The sequence below is a fragment of the Procambarus clarkii genome, chromosome 52 (assembly GCF_040958095.1).
Source record: "Procambarus clarkii isolate CNS0578487 chromosome 52, FALCON_Pclarkii_2.0, whole genome shotgun sequence".
NCBI lineage: Eukaryota > Metazoa > Arthropoda > Malacostraca > Decapoda > Cambaridae > Procambarus > Procambarus clarkii.
Genome location: NC_091201.1, coordinates 12,012,234 through 12,034,465, shown reverse-complemented (window position 1 = coordinate 12,034,465; position 22,232 = coordinate 12,012,234). Strand labels below are relative to the sequence as shown.

Genomic DNA, 22,232 nt, shown 5'->3' with positions numbered 1-22,232 from the left:
CGCGTAACATTGTGGAGGTGGGGTCCCTCGATTGTTTCAAGCACGGGTTGGACAAGTATATGAGTGGGATTGGGTGGTTATAGAATAGGAGCTGCCTCGTATGGGCCAATAGGCCTTCTGCAGTTACCTTTGTTCTTATGTTCTTATGTAACCACCCAATCCCACTCATATACTTGTCCAACCCGCGCTTGAAACAACCGAGGGACACCACCTCCACCACGTTACGCGGCAATTGGTTCCACAAATCAACAATCCTGTTACTGAACCAGTATTTACCCAAGTCTTTCCTAAATCTAAACTTATCCAATTTATACCCATTGTTTCGTGTTCTGTCTTGTGTTGATATTTTTAATACCCTATTAATATCCCCCCTGTTATGTCCATTCATCCACTTGTAAACCTCTATCATGTCACCCCTAACTCTTCGCCTTTCCTGTGAATGCAACTTAAGCTTTGTTAATCTTTCTTCATATGAAAGATTTCTAATTTGGGGAATTAACTTAGTCATCCAACGTTGGACACGTTCAAGTGAATTTATATCCATTCTATAATACGGCGACCAAAACTGAACTGCATAATTATTATTGCAATAATGGAAGGATTAGTAAACATAAGAACATAAGAACATAAGAACAAAGGTAACTGCAGAAGGCCTATTGGCCCATACGAGGCAGCTCCTATTCTATAACCACCCAATCCCACTCATATACTTGTCCAACCCGTGCTTGAAACAATCGAGGGACCCCACCTCCACAATGTTACGCGGCAATTGGTTCCACAAATCAACAACCCTGTTACTGAACCAGTATTTACCCAAGTCTTTCCTAAATCTAAACTTATCCAATTTATATCCATTGTTTCGTGTTCTGTCCTGTGTTGATACTTTTAATACCCTATTAATATCCCCCCGGTTATGTCCATTCATCCACTTGTAAACCTCTATCATGTCACCCCTAACTCTTCGCCTTTCCAGTGAATGCAACTTAAGCTTTGTTAATCTTTCTTCATATGAAAGATTTCTAATTTGGGGAATTAACTTAGTCATCCTACGCTGGACACGTTCAAGTGAATTTATATCCATTCTATAATATGGCGACCAAAACTGAACTGCATAATCTAAATGGGGCCTAACTAGAGCAAGATATAGCTTGAGAACCACACCAGGTGTCTTGTTACTAACGCTGCGATTAATAAATCCAAGTGTCCGATTTGCCTTATTACGAACATTTATGCATTGATCCTTTTGTTTTAAATTCTTACTAACCATAACTCCCAGATCCCTTTCGCAATCCGACTTCGCAATCACAACACCATCTAGCTCGTATCTTGTAACTCTATCATCATTACCTAACCTCAGAACTTTACATTTATCAGCATTAAACTGCATCTGCCAATCCTTTGACCATTTCAAAACCCTATCTAGATCAACTTGAAGTGATAGTGAGTCCTCCTCCGAATTAATTTCCCTACCGATTTTCGTATCATCGGCAAATTTGCAAATGTTGCTACTCAAACCTGAATCTAAATCATTTATATATATTATAAACAACAGAGGTCCCAGGACAGAGCCTTGAGGCACTCCACTTACAACATTTTCCCACTCTGACTTGATTCCATTTATACTAACTCTCTGTTTCCTTTGGTATAGCCATGCCCTAATCCAGCTTAATATAGCACCCCCAATACCATGAGACTCTATTTTTTTAATCAGTCTTTCATGTGGCACTGTATCAAAAGCTTTGCTAAAGTCAAGGTATACAACATCGCAATCCTTACCACTATCAACTGCCTCAACAATGCTAGAATAAAAAGATAACAAATTTGTTAAACATGAACGGCCATTTATAAAACCATGTTGCGACTCAATTATTAATTTATGTTTTTCAAGATGAAGACGAATTTTATTTGCTATTATAGATTCGAGTAACTTTCCCACAATAGACGTTAGGCTAATTGGTCGATAGTTAGACGCAAGTGATCTATCTCCTTTCTTAAAAACTGGTATCACATTAGCAACTTTCCAAAACTCTGGCACTCTGCCTGACTCTATTGATTTATTAAATATGGTTGACAGTGGGTCACAAAGCTCCTCTTTGCATTCTTTAAGCACCCTAGCAAACACTTCATCCGGCCCTGGGGATTTGTTTGGTTTAAGTTTTACTATTTGTTTAAGAACATCCTCCCTGGTAACTGCTAAACTCGTCAACCTGTCCTCGTCCCCACCCACATAGACTTGTTCGGCTGAAGGCATATTGTTAAGTTCCTCTTTAGTAAATACAGATACAAAATATTTATTAAAAATACTACTCATCTCTTCATCACTATCTGTTATTTGACCTGTCTCAGTTTTTAATGGACCTATCCTTTCCCTAGTCTTAGTACGATATAACTGAAAAAACCCTTTAGGATTTGTCTTTGCTTGCCCTGCTATGCGAACTTCATAGTTTCTTTTTGCTTTCCTTATCTCTTTTTTAACATTTCTAACCAGTTGTACGAATTCCTGTTCTAAAGTGACCTCCCCATTTTTAATCCTTTTGTACCAAGCTCTCTTTTTACCTATAAGGTTCTTCAAATTCTTTGTTATCCACTTTGGGTCATTAGTATACGATCTATTCAATTTGTATGGTATACTACGTTCCTGTGCTTTGTTTAGAATATTCTTAAATAAGTTATATATTGAATCCACATCGAAATCCCCATTTAAGTCACCTATCGCTGGGTTCATGTCTCGCTCCAAGACCGGCCCACACCCCATACCCAAGCCTTTCCAATCAATTTGACCCAAAAAATTTCTTAGGCTATTAAAATCAGCTTTTCGAAAATCTGGCACTTTAACAGAATTTTCTCCTACTGGTCTATTCCATTCTATGCTAAATCTGATTTCTTTGTGATCACTGCTCCCTAGCTCACTCCCTATTTCGATGTCATTAATTTGCGTTTCCCTGTTAGTTAACACTAAATCTAAAATATTATTTTCCCGTGTTGGTTCCTTAATGTGTTGCGTAAGAAAGCAATCGTCAATTAATTCTAGAAAATCTTCTGCTTCACTATTCCCTGTTTTGTTCAACCAGTTTATTCCGCTAAAATTAAAGTCACCCATGACATAAATACTGTTAGATCTAGATGCTCTAGATATTTCATCCCATAGATGCTTTGCTTCCATTCTGTCTAAATTTGGTGGCCTATATATTACTCCTATTATAATATTATTAGCTTTTTCGTTTAATTCAAAGATTAATTTGAATTTGATATAAAAGATTTGGTGAGTCTGGTTGGAGCTCTGAGAGCAGAGATGGATTCCCTGCGGGAGGAGGTACGACGGCTACGACTTCGGGAGGAAACGAAGGAGGAGGCCAGTATTGACGGGACCTCATTAAGGAGGACTGACGGGACCAGTATTAAGAAGACCTCGTCTTGGCAAGTTGTGAAAGACAGGGGTCTTAAGAAGACCTTGGCAAAACCGACAACTAATAGCCTACACCTAAGGAATTTTAACGCATTTGACGTATTAGAGGACGAGTGCTGTGTTGAACCTGTTGTTCAACGAGGTGGCAAAGACAAAGTAACGAGGAGCATTGAAGCGCAGGTCCCTCAAACTGCTCGAAAGGAAAAGGGAGAATCGAAGCGAATTTTGGTTGTGGGAGATTCCCAGGTGAGGTATTTAGACAGAACGTTTTGTGCCAGAGATAGGGGGAACAGATTAAGGGTTTGCTATCCGGGAACTGGAATTGGTGATATTGTTGGAAACATGAATGATATTATGACAGGAAATGGAAACAAACCCATTATTTGTATTAGTGCAGGGGGTAATGATGTTGGACGAGTTAAGAGTGAGGAACTAATACAGAGATTCAGGACAGCCATTGAATTAGTTAGGAGCAAGGGAGGAATCCCGATCATATGTGGCATTCTTCCAAGAAAGGGAGTAGGAAATGAATGGATATCGAGGGCACTTGGTGTCAATTGCCGGCTGGAAAGATATTGCAAATCAAATGCAATATCTTTCATAGACAACTGGGAACACTTCTATGGAAGAAATGAAATGTATGCTCGTGATGGGGTGCATCTATCGAGAGCTGGGGTTGTTGCTGTTGCGAACTCGTTGGAAGAAGTGGTTAGAGGTGTTTGTTTGGGTTTAAACTATTAGTAGATAGAGGTATGGGAATTGATTTGGAAGGAGGAGGTAATAAAAGTATGTGTTTGTGGGAGAAAGGAATTGGCAAAATGATCAGGAAAAGAGAAGGGCCTCAAAATAACAATTCACTTAGGGTATATTACACTAACAGTAGAAGTCTAAGAAATAAAATTAACGAATTAAATGCTCTTGTCTGCACAGAAAAAATAGATATTATTGCACTTACCGAAAAGTGGATGAATGTAGAAAATAGAGAACTATTAGCTGAATATCAAATAAATGGATTTAAACTATTTCACACAGATAGATATATTAGACGAGGAGGGGGAGTAGCCATATATGTTAGGGACAATTTGAAATGTAGTCTCAAAGAGGGAATCAAAACTCAGCCACACACAGAAACTATTTGGATAGAATTATACGAAAAAGCAAATAATATTATAATAGGAGTTATATATAGCCACCAAATTTAGACAGAATGGAAGCAAAGCATCTATGGGATGAAATATCTAGGGCATCTAGATCTAACAGTATTTACGTCATGGGTGACTTTAATTTTAGTGGAATAAACTGGTTGAACAAAACAGGGAATAGTGAAGCATAAGATTTTCTAGAATTAATTGACGATTGCTTTCTTACGCAACCCATTAAGGAACCAACACGGGAAAATAATATTTTAGATTTAGTGTTAACTAACAGGGAAACACAAATTAATGACATCGAAATAGGGAGTGAGCTAGGGAACAGTGATCACAAAGAAATCAGATTTAGCATAGAATGGAATAGACCTGTAGGAGAAAATTCTGTTAAAGTGCCAGATTTTCGAAAAGCTGATTTTAATAGCCTTAGAAATTTTTTGGGTCAAATTGATTGGAAAGTTTTGGGTATGGGGTGGGGGCCGGTCTTGGAGCGAGACATGAGCCCAGCGATAGGTGACGTAAATGGGGATTTCGATGTGGATTCAAAATATAACTTATTTAAGAATATTCTAAACAAAGCACAGGAACGTAGTATACCATACAAATTGAATAGATCGAATACCAATGACCCAAAGTGGAAAACAAAGAATTTGAAGAACCTTATAGGTAAAAAGAGAGCTTGGTACAAAAGGATTAAAAATGGGGAGGTCACTTTAGAACAGGAATTCGTACAACTGGTTAGAAATGTTAAAAAAGAGATAAGGAAAGCAAAAAGAAACCATGAAGCTCGCATAGCAGGGCAAGCAAAGACAAATCCTAAAGGTTTTTTTCAGTTATATCGTACTAAGACTAGGGAAAGGATAGGTCCATTAAAAACTGAGACAGGTCAAATAACAGATAGTGATGAAGAGATGAGTAGTATTTTTAATAAATATTTTGTATCTGTATTTACTAAAGACGAACTTAACAATATGCCTTCAGCCGAACATGTCTATGTGGGTGGGGACGAGGACAGGTTGACGAGTTTAACAGTTACCAGTGAGGATGTTCTTATACAAATAGTAAAACTCAATCCAAACAAATCCCCAGGGCCTGATGAAGTGTTTGCCAGGGTGCTTAAAGAATGCAAAGAGGAGCTTTGTGAGCCACTGTCAACCATATATAATAAATCAATAGAGTCAGGCAGAGTGCCAGAGTTTTGGAAAGTTGCTAATGTGATACCAGTTTTTAAGAAAGGAGATAGATCACTTGCGTCTAACTATCGACCAATTAGCCTAACGTCTATTGTGGGAAAGTTACTCGAATCTATAATAGCAAATAAAATTCTTCTTCATCTTGAAAAACATAAATTAATAATTGAGTCGCAACATGGTTTTATAAATGGCCGTTCATGTTTAACAAATTTGTTATCTTTTTATTCTAGCATTGTTGAGGCAGTTGATAGTGGTAAGGATTGCGATGTTGTGTACCTTGACTTTAGCAAAGCTTTTGATACAGTGCCACATGAAAGACTAATTAAAAAAAGAAGCTCATGGTATCGGGGGTGCTATATTAACTTGGATTAGGGCATGGCTATTCCAAAGGAAACAGAGAGTTAGTATAAATGGAGTCAAGTCAGAGAGGGAAAATGGTCCAGCCCAGGAAAATGAAGTCTCGGTGAAGTCAAAAGTGAAGATGACCCAGCCAAAGAGGAATCATGTGAAGAGAGCGGACCTGAGTAGAGCCCAGACTGCTGAAATTAAGAGTCGGAAGGTGAATGCAACTGTGCTGAGTAGAAATGAGGAAGGATGTGGACAGATTGAGGATGGGAGTAAAGCATCAAGTTGTCCACGAGCACAGAGGCATATGGATAGTGGAGTTAAATTGTGGGAGATGTCAAGAGTTGACATGTTTCACAGACAACGTGGAGGAGAGATAGTGAAGAAAAGTAATAGCCGAGAAAATGGAAGGGGAAGAGACAGTATGTATGGAGAGATGCTTACGAGCACTCTAGGAGAGGTAAAGCGACATGTGCGGTCAAGTGCTGTTGGATGTAGTACAGTGCTCGAAGAAACTTTTAGAGAACGAAGAAGAGTTGAAGGAGAAGAAATGGAGTTGTATAGAGGTGAAAAGTGTGAGAAGAGGATGATGATACAAGCATGGAGGAGTAGAAGAAAGCCGAGGACTCGATGGAAGTCAAACAGGATGAAGTCTCGGATAAATGTGGAGACGAAAGGGAGGATCGTCGGTGAAGACGAGGGAGTGAAGTATGATGACAGGAGGTGAAAGTATAATGGCAGTAGATGGAAGTGTGAAGACGACAGAGGAAGTACAGACAGTAGATGTCTGACTCTGGACGTGAAGAGAGGAAGATGAGGAAACGGAGGGTGGAAACAATAAGTAGAGTGGACCGACGGAGTGCAGGCGTCCTAGGAGGACAGCCTAGCCAAGAGGTGCCAGAGAAGCCAGATCGTTTGTGAGAAGATCATGTTTCTGGCGAGTTGTGAGCCAGATGTTGCAAGGAGCAACGAACTAATTGTAGACTCCTAAGGGAGTACGTAAGCAGATCAACCGGTCGAACCAGTCGGTTGAAGAACGAGACAATGTAGTGGCTGATGCGTTATCTCGAGCCTAGCCACTAGAATAATACTCAAAAACAAGGGGGAGGGAGTGTTATGATCCCAGGCAGCCGAAAAACGAGTCTCCCCTTTGAGAATTATTCTATCAAGCCTGACCTGACTAGGAGGTCGGAAATACAGACATGAAGATTTATATGTAAAAACAATTGGGTAAATTTTACACGGAGTTGAAGATTATGAGCAGTGAATAAGAAAACAGATAAATGACTGGTTAGGAGATGTGGATAATTTGCTGGAGGCGTGAGGCTCGCTTCTGGAGGGCTTTGACCTCACTTGAGGCCAGACATCGCAGGGGGAAAGCGCGTTCCGTTTGAGCTCCCGTCAGAAAGGAACCCCCTAGTGATATATCTCCAAGAGAAGAGAAGTGTGCAGATGTGCCAGCTGTGGAATTGAGCTGAGAACGTTGTGGTCTCAAGTCCTGAACAGCGAGGAGAGTATTAAGCCGCCCATAGACATTTTCGTGGGCTGTGTGGAGTGCCCTGACCAAACGCCGTCAGAGGGATAGCGCCCTCGACTAGAAAATCTGTGGTAAGCACGATTTAAGCCAGTTCATAGTGATTGCTTTTAGTTGGTCATGTGCCCAGCGACAGTAGCAATGTTTATTTATAAGTTAGACATGTTTTGATAAGGCAGAAGGCTTAAAATAAGAGAGTGGAGAGGAAGGGACGAGCAGTGCGTCCTCTCCTGTTGATCACTGAAGCCAAATGCCTGGAGGCGGAGGACCCTCCCAGACTGAGTGAGGCCCGCCGGGCGAGGTGGAGCATGGACCAGCCCAACGGGGGAGTCCACTCTCACTGCATGTAGAGAGCGGATAGATGTTAGATGCAAACACATTGCGTGGATTATTTCGTCTATGTGTATATAAGGAAACATTTTTATTGGAGTGTCGATGGGTTGCAGGTTTGTCTTTGGGGAAGAAGTTGCTGAGAACTTCGAAGCCAGCACAGAAGGAGTAATTGATGAGACTCCAAGGTAGTGGAGGAGAGGACCTCGAGCTGTGAGGAGAAGCAGTAAAGAGGAGTGTCACGTGCTTCTGTAGAGGTGGTGAAGCACCATAGTTGCTCGAGGAAACTTCATGGTGTAGCAGCCAGGAGAGCTGTGGAGGACCCTAGCAGAAGGGTGAAGCACCGTAGTTGCTCAAGGAAAACTACATGGTGTAGCAGCCTGGAGGAGCTGCAGAGGATCCTGGTAGTGAAGCCCGGAAGAACCTGAAGAGATCAGGGTTTTGAACTTCCAGATGTGGAAGGAAAGTTCTAAATGATCACTTGTAGGGAGTTGATAGTGTTTGGCTTTAGCGTGTAAGTCGCAGTGAAAGGCGAGTGATAGTTTGCCATTTTTGTACCAAGGTGTTTGTACTGAAGTATAGAGTTACAGTCGTAGGCTGGATTACCTACAGATGTATGTGTTCTAGGACTGATAGAGTGATCGATTGTTCATTGTTGTGCATCAAGGAACATTTATACTGATATATGTTTTTGCATTCATATGCATATATATATATATATATATATATATATATATATATATATATATATATATATATATATATATATATATATATATATATATATATATATATATATATATATATATATATATTCTCTTGCTGATAGTGCAACATTGTATTTTGAGACTTGATCTACTTGAGGAGGTTGATAGTATCAGGTGGTGAACCAGGAGATAGGATACCACTTGATAAGCAGATGATAGAGTTCTGATGGTGTTGGAGTGCAACCTGACTGAAATAATACAGAGTGTAGGATTCATTATTATTATTGTATGTGTGTATGTATCGTGTATGTGCTTTGTCCAGTAAATGTATTCAAATTTGCTGGTGTTTGCCCTTGTCCTAGTGAGGCTTCCCAGGAAATAGTAAAGAAGGAGAGAGAGAGAGAAAGAGCTAAGAACCACTGCTGTGGACAGGGTAGGACGGAAAACTAGTAAGTCAAAGGGGATTGAGGAGATCATATCACCTAAGGAGAGAGTGGGGAGTCACAGCGGCTCGAGTGGGTGTGTGCACGTGACAACGAGGCTGAGTGTTGGAGATGCATCCCCTAAACGTGTGACGTTGAGCCCCTCTCCAAGAGCCAGAAACGCCTAATGTGATCTAGTGAAGTATAAGCACTCTACCGAGTTATGGGTTGGGTTGTCCGTAAAGGAGGAACAACACGACACCACCACCAACCCGCATAATACAATACGCTAACATGATTGTGTGTGGTGATTTAGGTGTGGCTGTGTGTGGGGGGGGGGAGGGGAGTGTTTGTGTGTGTGTGGGGGGGGGGGAGTGTTTGTGTGGGTGTGGGGGGGGAGTGTTTGTGTGGGTGTGGGGGGGGGGGGGAGTGTTTGTGTGGGTGTTGTGTCCCCTTGTTCAGTTGGTAGTACATGTGCTCATGTAACCAGGGGTGCGGTTCGATCCCATGCTATGACGTCGATTTTTATGCCTGTCCAACCACTTGGGCTGGACGGTAGGGCGACGGTCTCGCTTCATGCAGGTCGGCGTTCAATCCCTCGACCGTCCACAAGTGGTTGGGCACCATTCCTTAAAGCGTTATATGACAAAGAGTGCTGGGAAGACGGGACACCACGAGCGTAGCTCTCATCCTGTAACTACACTTAGGTAATTACACACACACACACAAGGAAGATCCTATCAAGGAAGAGCTTCCTGAAAAACGTGGGAAAATTCAAAAATGTATTCCTCTAGAGAGACATGACAAGGGAGGAGAGAGCCGTGGCGGCAGAAGCAAGGAAGAGGCGCAGGGCGAGAGGGGAAAACCAGGAAGTCACAGCTCCCAACACAACACCCCCAGAAGCGAGGGGGGAACCCACAACCAGCTACCCAGTAACACCAGAAGGGAGGACAACCCCGCCTCCCTCCTCTGCATAGAAAACCCCCCTACCCCAAACCATCCCTGCCCCCACTCAAATATTCAGCCAAATCTCCCTCCCCCCACACCCAATCCCCACCCTTCTACCCCTCCCCTCCTCCCGAGTTCTCCCTCCCCTCCTCCCGAGTTCTCCCTCCCCCCCCCTTTCCTTCCTGTCCTCCCTCCCCTTTCACCCTATACCCTCCCTGTCCCTCCCCCTTCACTGGATCCCCCGCCCCTCATCCCAGTATCCTCTGAGACCCTGTTATCCACCTCACAGGTCCTCACACCCATGGAACAGCCTCCCCCACCAGCAGAACACTCACCAAGGAGGCGATTTGAGAAGGGACAGAAGAAAGTGAACCTCAAAGCGATGTACACTAACATAGATGGAATTACAAATAAAGCAAATGAGCTGGAGAACGGGTACTAGAGGAAAACCCAGACATAATAGCCCTCACAGAAATAAAGATCACGAAAACGATAACAAATGCAGTGTTCCCACAGGACTATTATGTTATGAGGAAAGAGAGGGAAGGAAGAGGTGGGGGGTGGTGTAGCTCTGCTGGTAAGAAAAGGCTGGGATTTTGAGGAGATGGATATTCAAGGCTGTGAAGGTTTCAGTGACTACATAGCAGATACCGTAACAAATGGAGGGAAAAAAATTATAGTCGTAGTCATATATAATCCACCACCAAATGACAGAAGACCTAGACAGGAATATGATAGAAACAACATGGCCACCATTAACATAATAGAAAGAGCAGCTTCTGTTGCTAGCAGGAATGGATCTGGACTACTAATTATGGGAGACTTCAACCATGGGAAGATAGATTGGAAGAACAGAGACCCGCATGGAGGACCAGAAACATGGAGAGCTAAGCTGCTGGACGTGGCAACAAGAAACTTTCTAAGCCAGCACATCAAAGAAGCAACAAGAATGAGAGGAGAAGATGAACCAGCAATGCTTGATTTGATATTTACCCTAAATGAGTGGGATATAAGAGAAGTTAAGATGGAAGCGCCCTTGGGAATGAGTGACCACAGTGTATTGAACTTTGAGTGCCTGGTAGAGCTAGGACTTATATCCCCCCAAAAAGAACTAGGAATCAAAAGGCTGGCATACCGAAAGGGAAATTATGAACAGATGAGAAGTTTCCTAAGTGAAATACCTTGGGACACAGACCTCAGAGATAGGTCCGTACAGGGTATGATGGACTATGTTACCCAAAAGTGTCAGGAGGCAGTAAACAGGTTCATCCCGGCCCAAAGGGAAAAATCCGAGAAGCAACAGAAGAATCCATGGTATAATAGGGCATGTATGGAAGCGAAGAAACTGAACAAAAGGGCGTGAAGGAACTTCCCGAATAACAGAACACCAGAAAGCAGAGAGAGATACCAGAGAACCAGGAATGAGTACGTCAGGGTGAGAAGAGAAGCAGAGAAAAGTTTTGAAAATGATATAGCAAACAAAGCCAAGACCGAACCAAAGCTACTCCACAGTCACATCAGAAGGAAAACAACAGTGAAAGAACAGGTATTGAAACTTAGAACAGGCGAGGACAGGTATACAGAGAATGACAGAGAGGTGTGTGAAGAACTCAACAAGAGGTTCCAGGAGGTCTTCACAATAGAACAAGGTGAGGTCACTGTGCTAGGAGAAAGGGAGGTAAACCAGGCGGCCTTGGAAGAGTTCGAAATTACGAGAGGAGGTCAAGAGACACCTGCTGGATCTGGATGTTAGAAAGGCTGTTGGTCCAGGTGGGATCTCACCATGGATACTGAAAGAGTGTGCAGAGGCACTTTGCTTGCCACTCTCCATATTGTATAGTAAGTCACTGGAGTCGGGAGACCTACTAGAAATATGGAAGACGGCGAATGTGGTCCCAATATACAAAAAGGGCGACAGGCAAGAGGCACTGAACTACAGGCCAGTGTCTTTGATTTGTATACCATGCAAGGTGATGGAGAAGATCGTGAGAAAAAACCTAGTAACACATCTGGAGAGAAGGGACTTCGTGACAAATCGCCAACATGGGTTCAGGGAGGGAAAATCTTGCCTTACAGGCTTGATAGAATTCTACGATCAGGTGACAAAGATTAAGCAAGAAAAAGAGGGCTGGGCGGACTGCATTTTCTTGGATTGTCGGAAAGCCTTTGACACAGTACCACATAAGAGGCTGGTACATAAGCTGGAGAGACAGGCAGGTGTAGCTGGTAAGGTGCTCCAGTGGATAAGGGAGTATCTAAGCAATAGGAAGCAGAGAGTTACGGTGAGGGGTGAGACCTCCGATTGGCGTGAAGTCACCAGTGGAGTCCCACAGGGCTCTGTACTCGGCCTATTTTGTTTCTGATATATGTAAATGATCTCCCAGAGGGTATCGATTCATTTCTCTCAATGTTTGCGGACGATGCTAAAATTATGAGAAGGATTAAAACAGAAGAAGACTGTTTGAGGCTTCAAGAAGACCTAGACAAGCTGAAGGAATGGTCGAACAAATGGTTGTTAGAGTTTAACCCAACCAAATGTAATGTAATGAAGATAAGTGTAGGGAGCAGGAGGCCAGATACAAGGTAACATCTGGGAGAGGAAATTCTTCAGGAGTCAGAGAAGGAAAAAGACTTGGGGGTTGATATCACGCCAGACCAGTCTCCTGCAGCACATATCAAGCGGATAACATCAGCGGCATATGCCAGGCTGGTCAACATACGAACGGCATTCAGAAACTTGTGTAAAGAATCATTTAGAACTTTGTATACCACATATGTTAGGCCAATCCTGGAGTATGCAGCCCCAGCATGGAGTCCATATCTAGTCAAGGATAAGACTAAACTGGAAAAGGTTCAAAGGTTTGCCAACAGACTAGTACCCGAGCTGAGAGGTATGAGCTACGAGGAGAGACTACGGGAATTAAACACTTCGCTGGAAGACAGAAGAGTTAGGGGGGACATGATCACCACATTCAAGATTCTGAAGGGAATTGATAGGGTAGATAAAGACAGTCTATTTAACACAAGGGGAACACGCACAAGGGGACACAGGTGGAAACTGAATGCCCAAATGAGCCACAGAGATATTAGAAAGAACTTTTTTAGTGTCAAAGTGGTTGACAAATGGAATGCATTAGGAAGAGATGTGGTGGAGGCTGACTCCATACACAGTTTCAAGTGTAGATATGATAGAGCCCGATAGGCTCAGGAATCTGTACACCTGTTGATTGACGGTTGAGAGGCGGGACCAAAGAGCCAGAGCTCAACCCCCGCAAACACAACTAGGTGAGTACACACACACACACACACACACACACACACACACACACACACACACACACACACACACACACACACACACACACACACACACACACACACACACACACACATGTTTTCAGGGCATGTTTCGATGTTTCTGGGCTATTTGAAGCTGCCTATAACTCGTCACCAACCATTATCACCAACACCCAACAACCATTACCACAAACACCAAACAACCAGAGACATCAACAAGCAACCACTACCAACAACCAAAATACCACCAACAACAACCATCAGCCACTACTACCAACAACTAATACCTGCACAAACAACCTCCATCAATCACTACCATCAACAACAACCAAACAACCACAATCAACAACAATCACAACCACCAACAACCACAACCACGTAGAAACACAATTAACAACAACCACTGCCACCAACAACCACAATTACCAACAACAACCAACAACCACTACTACCAACAACAACCTCTACCACCAACAATCACAACCACCATCAATCACTACCACCAATATCCACCAACAACCACTACCACCAGCAAACACTACCACTAACAACCAGTACCACCAACAACCAGTACCACCAAAAACCTCTACCACCAACAACCACTACCATCAACCAACAACCACCACCAACAACCACCAACAACAACAACCACCACCAACAACAACCACCACCAACAACAACCACCACCAACAACCATCACCACCAACAACCACTACCATAAACCAACAACCACCAACAATCATTACTCCAAGAATCATTACCACTAACAACCACTACCACTAACAACCACTACCACTAACAACCAATGCCTGGACAAACAACAACTACTACCACAAAGATCCAACAGCCACAGACATCAATCAACAAACAATAACAACAATCACAAATACCACCAACAACACCAACCATCAAACACTACTCTCAACAACAACCAAACAACCACAGCCACCAACAACCACAACAATCAACAACCACAACCACCAACAATCACAATTGCCAACAACCACTAACACCAACAACCACTAACATCAACAATGACTAACACCAACAACCATCACCAACACCCTTCACCAATCCCTACACCAACAATCACTACCACCAACAACCACTACCACCAACAATCATCAACAACAACGACCACTACCACCAACAACTACTACCACCAACAATCATCAACAACAACGACCACTACCACCAACGACCACTACCACCAACAACCACTACCACCAACAACCACTACCACCAACAATCATCAACAACAACGACCACTACCACCAACAACTACTACCACCAACAATCATCAACAACAACGACCACTACCACCAACGACCACTACCACCAACAACAACCACTACCACCAACAACAACCACTACCACCAACAACCACTACCACCAGCAATCATCAACAACAACGACCACTACCACCAACAATCATCAACAACAACGACCACTACCACCAACAACTACTACCACCAACTATCATCAACAACAACGACCACTACCACCAACAATCATCAACAACAACGACCACTACCACCAACGACCACTACCACCAACAACAACCACTACCACCAACAACAACCACTACCACCAACAACAACCAATACCACCAACAACCACTACCACCAACAATCATCAACAACAACGACCACTACCACCAACAATCATCAACAACAACGACCACTACCAACAACGACCACTACCACCAACAACTACTACCACCAACAATCATCAATAACAACGACCACTACCAACAACGACCACTACCACCAATGACCACTACCATCAACGACCACTACCACCAACAACAACCACTACCAGCAACGACCACTACCACCAACGACCACTACCACCACCAACAACCACTACCACCAACGACCACTACCACCACCAACGACCACTACCACCAACAACAACCACTACCACCAACAACCACTACCACCAACAATCATCAACAACAACGACCACTACCAACAACGACCACTACCAACAACGACCACTACCACCACCAACAACCACTGTCATCAAGAACAACGACCACTACCACCAACGACCACTACCACCAACAACTACTACCACCAACAATCATCAACAACAACGACCACTACCAACAACGACCACTACCACCAATGACCACTACCACCAACAACCACTACCACCAACAACCACTACCACCAACAACAACCACTACCAGCAACGAACACTACCACCAACGACCACTAACACCACCAACAACCACTACCACCAACGACCACTACCACCAACGACCACTACCACCACCAACGACCACTACTACCAACGACCACTACCACCAACGACCACTACCCACCAGCGACCACTACCACCAACGACCACTACCACCAACGACCACTACCACCACCAACAACGACCATTACCACCACCAACAACCACTACCACCAACAACCACTACCACCAACGACCACTACCACCAACAGCCACTACCACCAACAGCCACTACCACCACCAACAACCACTACCAGCAACGACCTCTACCACCACCAACAACCACTACCACCAACGACCACTACCACCAACGACCACTACCACAAACGACCACTACCACCAACAATCATCAACAACAAAACCACTACTACCAACGACCACTACCACCAACGACCACTACGACCAATGACCACTACCACCAACGACCACTACCACCAACGACCACTACCACCAACGACCACTACCACCACCAACGACCACTACCACCACCAACGACCACTACCACCACCAACCACCACTACCACCAACGACCACTACTACCACCAACGACCACTACCACCACCAACGACCACTACCACCACCAACGACCACTACCACCACCAACGACCACTACCACCACCAACGACCACTACCACCACCAACGACCACTACCACCACCAACTACCACTACCACCACCAACGACCACTACCACCAACGACCACTACCACCAAGGATCACTACCACCAACGACCACTACCACCAACGACCACTACCACCAACGACCACTACCACCAAGGACCACTACCACCACCAACGACCACTACCACCAACGACCACTACCACTAACGACCACTACCACCACCAACGACCACTACCACCACCAACGACCACTGCCACCAACGACCACTACCACCAACGACCACTACCACCACCAACGACCACTACCACCACCAACGACCACTAACACCACCAACGACCAATACCACCAACGACCAATACCACCAACGACCACTACCACCACCAACAACCACTACCACCAACGACCACTACCACCAACGACCACTACCACCAACGACCACTACCACCACCAACGACCACTACCACCACCAACGACCACTACCACCACCAACGACCACTACCACCAACGACCACTACCACCAACGACCACTACCACCACCAACAACCACTATCACCAACGACCACTACCACCAACAACCACTACCACCAACGACCACTACCACCAACGACCACTACCACTACCAACAACCACTTCGACCAACGACCACTACCACCACCAACAACCACTACCACCACCAACAACCACTACCTCCACCAACAACCACTACCACCACCAACGACCACTACCACCAACAACCACTACCACCAACAACCACTACCACCAACCACCATTACCACCATAAAAAATAAATTAATTAATAATAATAAATAAATAAATAAAATTAAAATAAAATAAAAATTAAATAAAATTAAAATTAAATCAAAATTAAATCAATAAAAAATTAATAAATAATAACTAAATAAATAAATAAATAACCTAACTACTAGCCTGAGGTGGTGGTGAACCCGCAGACCCGCAGACGATGGGTGGTGGTGAACCCGCAGACCCGCAGACGATGGGTGGTGGTGAACCCGCAGACGATGGGTGGTGGTGAACCCGCAGACCCGCAGACGATGGGTGGTGGTGAACCCGCAGACCCGCAGACGATGGGTGGTGGCGAACCCGCAGACCCGCAGACGATGGGTGGTGGTGAACCCGCAGACCTGCAGACGATAGGTGGTGGTGAACCCGCAGACGATGGGTGGTGGTGAACCCGCAGACCCGCAGACTCACGATCACAGGGAGGATTGGGAATGGACTTGTCAGGGAAAAGCTCCAAGCCGTCAGTCACACATTGCACTTATATCATCCCTATTATAGTACTTGGAGGGGATCAGGATTAGGGATGGAGGCCTGGTCGACGACCGGGCCGCGGGGACGCTAAGCCCCGGAAACACCTCAAGGTAACCTCAAGGGACGTGGGAAACGAATGGTGCTCCCCAGCGCTCCAGGACGCTCGGGGATTGAACTCTGGTCTGCATAAAGCGAGACCGTCACCCTTCACGATGGGTCGGTTTTTATTCCTTTTTACATTTTGTTTTGTGTTGTTTTAATTTTTTCTGACGTTCCGCAACGAGTTTTTCAATATCATTAATTGCTGTCAATACATTTTCTTCAAGTCCAATAACTTCGATTGGGCCTTATTCCCCTCGTCCAGGAACTGTGATTTTTACGTGGTGTTTTTCGGTGAGTTTCTTTATTGTATCACCCTTGGGGCCAAGGATCACTTTCCTGTGTTCTTCTCCGACTTCTATGGACTTTTAAATGGTCTTTTTGTGATGTTACGCCACGAGTTCTTCAATATCTTTAATTGCTGAAAATACATTTTGCTCAAGTCCAATAACTTCGGTTGGGCCTTATTCCCCTCGTGCAGGAACGTTGATGTGGACTTGGTGTTTTTCGGTGAGTTTGTTTATTGTATCACCCTTGGGCCCAAGGATGACTTTCCTGTATTTTTCTCCGACTTCTATGGCCTTTTAAATGCCCTTCGCTGCCAGTTCCTCTCTGGCTTTAGCTGCCTCCTCCCGTTTGGCCTTTCTCTCCTCCCGTTTGGCCTTTTCCTCCTCCCGTTTGGCCTTTTCCTCCTCCCGTTTGGCCTTTCTCTCCTCCCGTTTGGCCTTTTCCTCCTCCCGTTTGGCCTTTTCCTCCTCCCGTTGGTCCAAAAGTTTTTTATAGTCCTCAATAATTAAATTAATTTTACTTATGGACTTTTCAACATTTGTCTTATATCCTTCAACAATTGTGTCTCTGAGGCACTGTTCTTTTGTCGGTATTATTATCTTGACCTAAAAAGTCTTTTATATATCCGAACGGGTTTTACCTTTCGGGCCTATTATAACCGACCGGAAGTCGGGCGGGATAAATACTAACCGAGAGATTTTTCTATCATCTTCACTTCGTCCATGGGCCGAGTTTGTCTTGACGGGGTTACCGTTTTCGGTTTTGTGTTCTCCTCCGGGAGTGTTACCGGAGCTTATGGACTCTGATCCTTCTTCCGTTGGTGTTGTCGATCCCGTTTTGGGTTTTAGGGCATCACCGGTATTACGGCGTTTGTTTTCTACTGTCACCTAACCATTGCCAGGTGAATTATTGGCCTTAACAGCCACAGAATTTTTATCGTGTTTGGCCTTTCTTGACGGGTGGAGGGGGTTGATGTCCTCTGACGGTTGGAGGGGGTCTACGTCCTCTGACGGTTGGAGGGGGTTTACGTCCTCTGAAGGTTGGAGGGGGTTTACGTCCTCTGACGGTTGGAGGGGGCTAACGTCCTCTGACGGTTGGAGGGGGTTTACGTCCTCTGACGGTTGGAGGGGGTTTACGTCCTCTGACGGTTGGAGGGGGTTGGCGGCTTGCACGCCGCGGACATTGAGGTTTTCGGTTGGCCTAATCTGTTTTGTGGCAGGAATCTCACTTCCTCCACGATCATTCAAGTCATTTTTATTTTATGGTGTCCCATTTTTCTCATCTGCCATTGGAGTGCGATAAATTGAAGCCCAACTTGCTGCTATTTTTGGAGTCTTCAAGAGGCAACTGTTTCTCTCACGAGCCTTTTTGTTGTAGTATTAAAGAAGTGCTATCATAGATATCACAATCATTATGATATGAACCCCGAGGCTTACAAAGCCTGTTTTTTGTGGGTCGGGTCTCACACCCATAATTACCAAATGGGCTTTTAGCTAGTCAATGTATTGCCTCATATTCATTGCAGTTGTGTCTCTACGAAGGCTAAATTACGCCAAGAACCTGTTAGCTTCACCCACCCAGCCTGGAGCAGATGGCAGCGGCGTTTCATGCCGTGAAACGCCTCGAATCCGCTCCATTAAAAGATACGTCAGTGGGGAGGCTTCCGCCCGTGTTTGTTCGTGTCTCAAAATTTACTATTTTAACACCCTCCCATAATTGATGTTTTCTTATCGTATGGCGAGGAAGCTAATGATTCCGAAGACAATAATGCACAAAACAGTTTTGAGTAGTTGAGGCATCTTTAGATGAGGCATCTTCAGATGGCTAGAATATTGAAAACAGTTTCCGACCGTGTACTTGTAACATTAGAAGACAGGATGAGGGATATATAGTAAGCTTAGAAGAAATCTACTAAGGTAGAATATTCCTAGGATTTGTACGTGATGTGGATAAGATACTTGTAACCTTGTTAAGATACAGTAACTAGAGAGGCCGGGGAAGTAGAGAGCGCGCGTAGATGGCTTAGGAAGCATACTGTAGAGCTGGGGTATCCAGAGGGTACAAAAGTAGCAGGGGTTGTAGGTACCACAGGATGTAGGGAGTCTTTGTGATCATTGGGAACACAAGGTGTTAAGATCCTGGACCACCATTAGTAACGTTACTATGATTGTGTGTGGTGATTTAGGTGTGGCTGTGTGGGGGGGGGGGGAGTGTTTGTGTTTGCGTGGGTGTGTGTGGGGGGGGGGGGAGGGAGTGTTTGTGTGTGTGTGTGTGTGTTTTACTGCAATGACAACAATCTAATGTTGCTAGTATTGACCGTGGTGTTTAATAGGGGTGCTAGTATTGACTAGTGTCATCAGTGGTGCTTTCGTTGGTTAGTATTAACAGTGAGCCTAGTATTGATCTTGGTGTTAACAGTAGTGATTGACAGCCCTAGATTGTGTGCTTCGATTCCTTTATGTTGCATTTCTCTGATGAGTTTCATATTATCGCTGTGCTTAATGGATAACAATGTCTGGTAGTGGTAGTGGAGAGTGGTTGTTGGTGGTGGTAGTGGTTGTTTGTGGTGGTAGTGGTCGTTGGTGGTAGTGGTTGTTGTTGGTGGTAGTGGTTGTAGGTGGTAGTGGTCGTTGGTGGTAGTGGTCGTTAGTGGTAGTGGTTGTTGTTGGTGGTAGTAGTCGTTGCTGGTAGTGGTTGTTGGTGGTGGTAGTGGTCGTTGGTGGTAGTGGTTGTTGGTGGTGGTAGTGTTCGTTGGTGGTAGTGGTCGTTGGTGGTTGTGGTCGTTGGTGGTAGTGGTTGTTGGTGGTGGTAGTGGTCGTTGCTGGTAGTGGTTGTTGTTGGTGGTAGTGGTTGTTGGTGGTAGTGGTCGTTAATGGTGGTGGATGGTGGTGGTAGTGGTTGTTGGTGGTGGTTGTTGGTGGTGGTAGTGGTAGTTGCTGGTAGTGGTTGTTGGTGGTGGTAGTGGTTGTTGGTGGTAGTGGTCGTTGGTGGTAGTGGTTGTTGGTGGTAATAGTGGTCGTTGGTGGTAGTGGTTGTTGGTGGTGGTAGTGGTCGTTGGTGGTAGTGGTCGTTGGTGGTCGTGGTCGTTGGTGGTACTGGTCGTTGGTGGTAGTGGTCGTTGGTGGTAGTTGTAGTTTGTGGTGGTAGTGGTCGTTGGTGATAGTGGTTGTTGGTGGTAGTGATCGTTGGTGGTAGTGGTCGTTAGTTGTAGTGGTCGTTGGTGGTAGTGGTCGTTGGTGGCAGTGATCGTTGGTGGTAGTGGTTGTTGTTGTTGATGATTGTTGGCGGTAGTAGTTGTTGGTGGTAGTGGTTGTTGGTGGTGGTAGTGATCGTTGGTGGTAGTGGTCGTTGGTGGTAGTGATCGTTGGGGGTAGTGGTCGTTGGTGGTAGTGGTCGTTGGTGGTAGTGGTCGTTGGTGGTAGTGGTTGTTGGTAGTAGTGATCCTTGGTGGTAGTGGTTGTTGGTGGTGGTAGTGGTCGTTGGTGGTAATGGTTGTTGCTGGTAGTGGTTGTTGTTTGTGGTAGTGGTCGTTGGTGGTAGTGGTCGTTGGTGGTAGTGGTTGTTGGTGGGAGTGGTCGTTGGTGGTAGTGGTCGTTGTTGGTAGTGGTCGTTGTTGTTGATGATTGTTGGTGGTAGTGATTGTTGTTGGTGGTAGTGGTCGTTGTTAGTAGTGGTCGTTGTTGTTGATGATAGTTGGTGGTAGTGGTTGTTGGTGGTAGTGGTTGTTGGTGGTAGTGGTTGTTGTTGGTGGTAGTGGTCGTTCGTGGTAGTGGTCGTTGTTGGTAGTAGTTGTTGGTGATAGTGGTTGTTGTTGGTGGTAGTGGTCGTTGTTGTTGATGATTGTTGGTGGTAGTGGTTGTTGTTGGTGGTAGTGGTCGTTGGTGGTAGTGGTCGTTGTTGGTAGTGGTCGTTGTTGTTGATGATTGTTGGCGGTAGTAGTTGTTGGTGGTAGTGGTCGTTGGTGGTAGTGGTCGTTGTTGGTAGTGGTCGTTGTTGTTGATGATTGTTGGTGGTAGTAGTTGTTGGTGGTAGTGGTTGTTGGTGGTAGTGGTTGGTGGTAGTGGTCGTTAGTGGTAGTGGTCGTTATTGGTAGTGGTCGTTGTTGTTGATGATTGTTGGTGGTAGTGGTCGTTGTTGTTGATGATTGTTGGTGGTAGTGGTTGTTGTTGGTGGTAGTGGTCGTTGGTGGTAGTGGTCGTTGGTGGTAGTGGTCGTTGTTGTTGATGATTGTTGGTGGTAGTAGTTGTTGGTGGTAGTGGTTGTTGTTGATCATTGTTGGTGGTAGTGGTTATTGGTGGTAGTGGTTGTTGGTGGTAGTGATTGTTGGTGTAGGGATTGGTGAAGGTTGTTGGTGATGGTTGTTGGTGTTAGTGGTTGTT

General features: G+C 44.7%; 1 protein-coding gene across 1 annotated transcript; it reads right to left on the bottom strand.

Moving 5' to 3' along the window:
* Nucleotides 1-18,149: 18,149 nt before the first annotated feature.
* Nucleotides 18,150-19,325, bottom strand: LOC138352115 (DDRGK domain-containing protein 1-like). Its single transcript, XM_069304374.1, has 3 exons — nt 19,290-19,325; nt 18,544-18,740; nt 18,150-18,420 (listed from the first exon to the last, which is right to left on the bottom strand). The coding sequence occupies exons 1-3, from the start codon at nt 19,323-19,325 to the stop codon at nt 18,150-18,152; spliced, it is 504 nt and encodes a 167-aa protein (XP_069160475.1).
* Nucleotides 19,326-22,232: the final 2,907 nt, after the last annotated feature.